General features: G+C 43.7%; 3 protein-coding genes across 3 annotated transcripts; 2 read left to right on the top strand and 1 right to left on the bottom strand.

Moving 5' to 3' along the window:
* On the top strand, nucleotides 1-585 carry BZA70DRAFT_290727 (uncharacterized protein; the record flags this gene model as incomplete). The annotated part of the gene is made up of 3 exons (XM_064914241.1): nucleotides 1-35; nucleotides 106-399; nucleotides 465-585. 3 exons carry the CDS (start codon nucleotides 1-3, stop codon nucleotides 583-585), a joined length of 450 nt encoding a protein of 149 aa, XP_064767215.1.
* A 210-nt stretch (nucleotides 586-795) lies between these two features.
* On the bottom strand, nucleotides 796-1632 carry BZA70DRAFT_204449 (uncharacterized protein). Its single transcript, XM_064910152.1, has 3 exons — nucleotides 1383-1632; nucleotides 1153-1311; nucleotides 796-1079 (listed from the first exon to the last, which is right to left on the bottom strand). The coding sequence occupies exons 1-3, from the start codon at nucleotides 1488-1490 to the stop codon at nucleotides 936-938; spliced, it is 411 nt and encodes a 136-aa protein (XP_064767216.1). The 5' UTR covers nucleotides 1491-1632; the 3' UTR covers nucleotides 796-935.
* A 143-nt stretch (nucleotides 1633-1775) lies between these two features.
* Nucleotides 1776-3574, top strand: BZA70DRAFT_268585 (THO complex, subunit THOC1; the record flags this gene model as incomplete). The annotated part of the gene is made up of 4 exons (XM_064911173.1): nucleotides 1776-2082; nucleotides 2142-2266; nucleotides 2325-2535; nucleotides 2610-3574. The coding sequence occupies 4 exons, from the start codon at nucleotides 1776-1778 to the stop codon at nucleotides 3572-3574; spliced, it is 1608 nt and encodes a 535-aa protein (XP_064767217.1).
* Between the last annotated feature and the right edge of the window lie 4785 nt (nucleotides 3575-8359).

Genomic DNA, 8359 nt, shown 5'->3' on the forward strand with positions numbered 1-8359 from the left:
ATGTCGCTCAAATACTTCCCTACCGTTACTCCTAGGTATGATCTATCTGCCCTGATCCACAGGTCGGCTCACTCTAGACCTCATACTAACCTCCTCCATTCATAGCGCTATTGCCTTGGGCACTGCCTTTACTCATGCTACCAGCTTAGTTCTCTCGGCCCCGTTCTTTGGCAGCGCCTACGAGCGCGCAAAGTCTGCTGATACTCCCGAAGAGTTCTTGAAGTCAAAGGAGGGAGCCGGTGCCATCGCCGCATGGGGATCCTCCTTGGCAGGTGCAGCAGCAAAGACTTATGCTGTTGCGGCCATTCTCCAGTCGACTGGCACCATCACCCAGAAGGGCGCCGTGTATCTCGGTGTTTTGCTCTTCGCCATCGGATCCGTCCCTGGCGCGTTTGTGAAGTAAGATCTCTAACTGTGATCCTTATACTCCTTGACCTCTTTACTAATCACATCTTCTACAATAGCATTTTCCAAGAGAAGCGCCCCGGCGAGTATATCTTCATCAAGCTGGCTTCTGAGCTGGTCGACAGCGTCGGACTCGCCGCGGTCTTGAACTGGTGGGGAACTAGACCTGATATTGTTTAAGTCTTTTGGTGTTTTATCTCGCGACTACTGCAGTCGACCTTAGTGAAGATTACTTTGATTCATTCATAATTAGCTCTTAACTAAAGACATAAACATACTTTTGCATCCTTAATGAATTTCTGTTGCGTAACATGAGCATCGTAATCGGCCTCGCCGTAGACCGTTCTATCATGTGCACAGGCTTGCTCATTGAAACTTCCTGCTCAGTGAAACTTGACCGGTCTAGAACTTAAGCGGAGCCTGGAACTCACAGACCAAGTCCTATCACCACCTGCCAGCGGAGACGTCCGACCACGGACTGGCTTGTAGCTGTGAACGTGGTGCACCTCCGTGTGCATACTCGTGTTTCGCTATTTACCGACAGCCATCTGTCGGCGAGCGGAGAATACCATAGCAGCCGTGTGTAATTGCTTGAGGTATATAGTAGAGCTCATAATATCGCTAATCCTTAGACTTGACTTTCTAAATATGAAACTCGTCGTTTGAATTCTTTGCTGTTGAGAGGTTAGATATGTTCCGTTTATCCCATAAAGATGTGAATATCTGCCTTCCATGTTTAACTTACACAATTTCACCAATTCTTTTGATCTTTGCAAACTCCAGATCGAGGTCACTACATTTTTCCATGACAAGCTTGAGTCTTTCTATCTCCCACTCGGCCTCGTCAGCTATCGAGACACACTGCTCATGGTGTTTATCAGATGACTCGCAAGTTTGCTGAATTAGCTAAATAGACACCGTGCGGTTAGTAGAAAGAGCTTGATAATTGCACTTATCAGACTGATATGATGGCTTACAGAATTCATTCTGTCGGAGATCTCACGTATCATACTCTCGAATTTCGTCGACATTATCTCCACAGACTCCCGACTAGAAGGGGCAATATCATCGGAGGGTTTATCCATCGTCAGCAGATTGGTTGAATTAAATGCGAATGAATGACATCTACCTCTCAAGTAGGAGCAATCATGCGCTTCTTGATTGCAGATGAGTTGAAAGCCTCAGCATATAAGGGGTTTGTAGACATCTGAGAACAGCAGCATCATCAATTTCACCGATCCGCCTTTTTGTTGGTATTGACAAGCTCCGCAAATTATCACATTGACAGTCAACATGTGTCATAACATGCAATTTTAAATCGAAGGAATCTGCTTTTTTTCATATTCTCGAAAGTGACGGCTCGATCAGAAATGGAATCAAGTTCTGGAGATGAATGCCAGACCAAGGAGATGGAGACTATCGAGCGACTGATTGTCTCAATTCCGCAATATGACAATCCATTACGATCACCATTACCTATAGAGGCACCTATAGATGCTCTTACTGAAGACTTTGTGACGCAGATTTCCACAGGGTCCCCACTCCGGTCGATAACGCAGATATTTGAGTCTACCGGAAAGTTTCTCTTATATAAATATGCGGCACTTGAAGACGAGGATCGCAAGATTTCACGCCTATGTCAACTGATCGACGTCATTTGGATCCTTTCTCGCAAAGGTCAGTTTAAAGGACTTAATCCTCTCCTATTTACTGCAGTTTTGGATAGCTGATTACAGATCTAGGACATGTTGAACTCCGTCTTGTACACGAATTTCTGGAAGATCTGTTTGATATTCAAACGATTGATTGGTGCCAGACATTCTGGCCTTTCCTGGAGTATCGGGAGTCACGAATCGCTTCGGTATGTTGGAACTATGTTTAGGTACCTATAGGAGAACGAAGCAACTGACGTTTGGCAGAATCTCAATGGAGCACGGCGTCCAGGAACCGATCTGATCCGCATATGCAATGCACTCCTAAAACGATTATCGAAGACCCAACACTCGTCCTTTGCAGGCAGAATTTTGATTTTCCTCGGCAAAGCTTTCCCTCTGAGTGAGCGATCTGGTGTGAATCAGCGGGGAGAGTTTGATATTGAAAACACTACACAATGGGACCAAGATGTCGACGGTAAGCATTCAGCTTTCGATGGCAATGACTGATTTTTTGATATCTTGAAACGCCCATATCTAACCGATCTTTAGATAAAGTTTACTCTTACTTCTGGGATCTTCAAAAGTATTTTGCGGATCCTCTTGCACTTTTCACTCAGCAGGCTGAACGATCGAAGTTTCAAGAACGACTCACGCTCGTACTGGCAGAACTGAAGAAGTACTCGAACGTTGGCGTTCCCAGTGAGAAATCGTCTTCCTCAACTTCAAACACAAACTCTGGAAACGAAAATGGTCCTGTCCAGATGAAGGATAGAAGCTCAATCTCTGAGGGCGACGAGGAACGATACGTGCCCAAATGGCTGACGAGTAAGTCTTTGTTTGAGCTGGAGCTTAATGACACCCTATTCAGGCGGACGATATACAGTCAGATATACTTTATCTGTGACTTGATCATTGGCAATATGCAGCAGGCTGAAGGGATCCGGAACAAAAGCGTACAATATGCACAGATTGCTGATCCTGATTTCATGAAGTTCATCTCTGAAGTTCAGGATTCTCTCACTAAGACGCAGACATCTCGAACTATCGACCTGGATTCAGCATTCATTCGGTCGCTGAAAGTTGTTGTAGCACGAGACAAAAACTGGCAGAATTGGAAGAGACAAAATACCCCATCATTTGAGAAGCCCTCACTTTCCTCAGACGCTTTGGAATCTGCAAGCGATACATTAGCAAAGCAAAAAGGGTTAAAGCGACCATACCAGTTCATGATGGGTACCCCTGCATTGTCACGCTTGTACAAAGAGGCAACTGGACTGGAACTACTCAGAAATCGGAAGAAGTTTGAAATACCAGAGCCCACAGAATATCATGCAAAGGTGAAGAAATTAAAAGAGGTTGGGGAAGAAGGTGGGGATCATGCAGACATTGACTACGAGTTACTGTCTTCAGTCGAATGGCGAGGATTGCGTATTGCTAGAATGCATGGTTTATGGGGTCAGTTTGACAAAATGAATGAGAGGAGTATCGACGCAATATTCCGAGAGAAGGAGTGACAGTAAATTTTTGTCATTTTGAGGAGATATGCTTGTACAAATATATGCTTTGTCTCTGTAAACTACACTACTGAAAACATGTAAAGTCAAACTAAGTGTAGGACATATGCCCCACAAGCTATACAAAGGCTTTCATCACACAGAACCAGAGGGATAAGTTATGGGTCAAACATTTGGTTGATCTGAGAGTGAGACTTGACGATCTTGAGACAGATGAGTATCAATGAGGATGTTAAATTCAATAATGATGATGATGAATTTCTGTTCCAAGTCCGTTGCATCAACTAGGTTATAACAGACTATCTCCCCCTTCACCACTATATAAAACAAAAAGATTCTAGGACCGTGTCACAATAGCAAATAAATCAATAACAAATCGATCTTTAAATCGAAAAGAGCACAAAGAAATCTCGCAAAATTCACTGGTTATAACATATTTCAAATAAAGATAGAAATCCAAAAGTTCAATGACAGCTGTCCAAGCTATCATGTTCCTTAAACGACCTCACTGCTACTCCTCTTCTTTAATATTGGCGATGCCGACTCTGAAATCCACCAGAAAATTGATCCATAACTCATCTCTCTGGCTCTGTGTGAGAGAGGTTTGCTGATACCAGTGACCAGTGCCGATGTGGGTCTTCTGAAAATATTTGACAAGATCAGAAAGCTCTTTGCCTGTCCATAGAATGTGTTTAAGCGTGCGTTCGGCCATAGGGATCCTTTGAAGGCGATACTTCGTTCATCTCTGTGATTGCGAGAAGAAAGAAGTACATGCTGAACTAACTGCAGAGGAATTCCACACCAACACTCTGGAGAAAGGCGAGACTCTCTGCTATGTCTTGAAAAACAGCTGTTCAAGAAGCCACGTCCAGTCCAGAACTCACAATACAGCTGGCAACGCTGCGAAGGATATTTTCAGGGGGCATGTCAATAGATAGTCGAGGCTTGCCATCATAATCAAAGAAGTCTGATGAAGGCGTGGCTGGAAACCTGACATTCCATTCCTCAAAAGCGAGGCCATCAACTAGCTTATAAAGAAAGCGCAAGGAACAGTCATGATTGACAAGGTCTGGCAATGAAGCTGCTTGAGTCGCTGAGGCCAAAGCGCATATGCTGCCCTCAACTTTGGTAGCAGAGCGAAGCCAGTAAATAGAGATTTTGGTGTTGGATTTAGACAGTCGATCAATGGCTTGATAGATAACAGTCGCTTGGTGTTGATTTGAGGCGCACAGAGGCTTCTCCAGGCGTCTCAAGACAGCAGGAGCATCAGTGAAGAAGTGTATGGTCTCGTTTGACAGTCTTTGTTTTTGGTGTCCAAGTTGTGGCCTTCGCTGAGGCAGTTATCACCACAGAGTAAAGATCAGATTGAGAGCCCAAAAAGCCAGACTTGTTGAATTCGATAGCTCAGATGTTTGAAATTGTAGTTGTAGATAACTATATATTTTTCATTTGACTATTAGTTTAAAACAAATTTTGCAAATATGTTTTGTATTCTTTTGAATTTGAAATTTATGTTATGTTTAGTTATTTGTATTGGAACACAATCCTGGAATTTATTTTATTTTATTCAATCTTTCTTTGATAATGATGGTGATGAATCTATGTTTGAGTTTTTGTTTGTTTTATTATTCAGTGGAGAAAGGGAAGACAGTCTGTCATGCTATTCGTTATTACCACATGAACTTTGAGTATATTTATCATCAACATCATCCAGTTGATGCACACAGGTGATGATAGAGATTCATTATCATCATCATCCAAGCTATGCTCTCCAATTAATGTCCTCATTGCTACTCATCTTGTTTTTTTGACAAGGCCTAGTGCGTATCAGTCATGAAGAGCATGATTTTTTGGGCATTCGATCTGATCTTTACTCTGCAGTGATAACAGCCTTGGCGAAGACTGTAACTTGGACATCAACACACTTCTTCATGGAAGCCCCTGCTCAGCTGTCTTGGAACATCTGGAGAAGCCTCGGCGCACCTCTAATTAATTAAAGCTGAGCTACCTACCAAGTAATAACTCCATGGCCCAGAGGCCATACCACTGGGCCATATCACTGTTCCTTTCAAATTTTGCCCTTCTTGAGATTGCTGATGATGATGATGATAAATCTCTGTTTTAAGTCCGTTGCAACAACTAGGTTATGACAGACTAACACCTCCTTCACCACTATATAATACAATAAAATAGATCCTAAGATCATGTCCCAATAACAAATAATTCAATAACAAATAAATCTCCAAGTCAAAAATAACACAAAGAAATTTCGCAAAGTTCACTATAACATGCTTCAAATCAAAGATAAAAATTCAAACAAATTCAACAATAACTCTCCTAGCTATCAACTTCCTTAAGAGACCTCACTGCTACTCCTCCTCCTCATTACTGGCGATCCCCGCTCTCAAATCCACCAAAAAATTGATCCATAACTCATCCCTCTGGCTCTTAGTGAGAGACTTGTGCTGATGATACCAGTGACCAGTGCCAACATGGGTCTTCTGCAGATATTTGATGAGTGCAGAAAGAGCTCTGTTTGTCCCTAGACTGCGATTGAGCGTGCGTTCGGCTATAGGGATATCTTCAAAGGCACTTTTCCGTTCCTCTGTGTGCTTGGAACAAGAAAGAAGCACATGCTCAACTGACTGCAGTGAGTCTCCACACCAACAGTCTGGAGAGGGACGAGGCTCCCTGCCATGTCTTGCAAAATAGCTGTTGAAGAAGCCATGTCCAGTCCGGAAGCTCACAATACAACTGGCAATGCTGCGGGAGATATTCACAAGCGGCTTGTCAATAGAGAGTCGAGGCTTGCCTTCATATTGATAAATTCTGATCGAGGTGCGGCTTGAAACCTGACATTCCATTCTTCAAAAGCGAGGTCATCGACGAGCTTATTAAGAAAGCGCAAGGAACAATCATGATTGACGCGGTCTGGCGACGAGGCTGCTTGAGTTGCTGAGGCCAGTGCGCGATTGCTGCACTCCACTTTGGTAGCGGAGCGAAGCCAATAGATAGAGACTTTGGTGGTGATTTCAGACAGTCGATTGATGGCTTGATAGATCACAGTAGCTTGGCGTTGATTTGAGGCGCGCCGAGGCTTCTCTAGGCGTTTCAGGACAGCAGGGACATCAGTGAAGAAATGGATGGCCTCGTTTGACAGTCGATGCTTTGTTGCCCAAGTTTTTGCCTTCGCTAAGGCGGTTATCGCCGCAGAATAATGATCAAATCGAAGGCCCAAAAAGCCAAACTCATCATGCTTGAAGTGCCCCCCATATTCGACACTGAAAGCCCAGCCAGTAGCGTTGTTCTCGTTGGTGTAGGATTTTGCAGTAGTCAGTTCAGCATGTGCTCCTTTCTAGTCTGAGCACAGAGATGAATGAAACAGCGCTTTTGAAAGCAGTACTTCGTCAGAACTACCACTTAATCGCCATTTGATGGACAGGACCTCTCTAACCCAGAGTCAGAGGAATGAGTTATGGATCAATTTTCTGGTGGATGGGAGCAATGATATAGCACATCGTGGCCGCTGCATTGATCCATTTAGGTCCACGGTTCGCGTCCCGCTTGTGAGCTTTTCCTGGATTTTGGCCTAATATTGAACACCCCCGACTTTCACCCTGATAGTTTTCAACAAAAATGATCTTGGTTGCAAAATTTATATTGAGCCACACACTGCAGTAGCACCAAGTATACAACAAAGCGGTGAGAGAAATGAGATCCCCGGGATGATGATGATGATGATGATGATAAATGTCTGTTTTAAGTCCGTTGCAACAATGAGATTATGACAGATGAGAACCCCAGGAGTTCATAGATTATACTACGGACTACACGCCTTCCATTTGTGGAAATGATTGAACTAGAGCACCTACTAGATCTCCCAACCTCCAATTCGGGCAGGCCTACCTGGATATCTTTTCAAGAAGATGGAAAATTGAAATTGAATTAAAAACTGGCCTACCCCCTTTTAGCGGCACACCCCTTGTAGCGGCACGCTTCCACTTCGCAGCGCTTCGATTGCTCAAATTTTCAGTGCTATCAAGAGCTTGAATAGCTAGATTTATTTGATCTTCTTTGGAAGGGGTTTCCATGGTTGTTTGGTGTGGAAAGTTGTGGAAAGGAGGGAAGGGTCAGTTTGTTACGCGGAAGCGCGCCGCTACAAGGGGTGCGCCGCTAAAAGGGGGTAGGCGTTACCATAGCGAGCAGTTTCGAAGTCTATGGTGCGTTAAGCGGTGTTTCTGAGACCAAGGGTGGAGCCTCTCAAAGGAGAGGTCGAAGACCTCATACATGCTAACCCCACACATTTATCTTCATGAGGTCTTCGTGAAGGTCTCCCCAATAGTCAAAGATGATACAAACAGTTTGTGCCAGTGGAAGTTCCAGACATGTTGGAGTTAACAGAGGTGTCCATTGTGGATGAAAGTTCTTAAGAGTGCTTTGGTAAGATAGTGTGCAATATTGTTGGTTGGTTATTATTATCACAAAAACAAGAGAGTGAACAGGTCAATTTATAGTCAAAATCAAATCATAGAGGGCCCAGCCACTTCCCGAGCCACCTCTCAGCCAGCCGCCTTCTCATTCATCTTCCAGCATTCTTCTAGCCTTCTTCCAAGCCATCTTTGGCGACTTCTGTTTTCCTTAGGGTTTCAGTTCCCATTTAGGAAACCCTAGATTCTTACTGCATAATGGAACAGCATTTTTAACAAAAGAGACAAGTGAAATGCAGGTTAAAGCTTCTGGTTGTAATTCGACAAATCTAAAAACCCTGTTCTTTCTAAAGTGTCT

Source organism: Myxozyma melibiosi (assembly GCF_037950935.1).
Source record: "Myxozyma melibiosi strain Phaff 52-87 chromosome Unknown BZA70scaffold_9, whole genome shotgun sequence".
In the NCBI taxonomy this organism is placed as follows: Eukaryota; Fungi; Ascomycota; class Lipomycetes; order Lipomycetales; family Lipomycetaceae; genus Myxozyma; species Myxozyma melibiosi.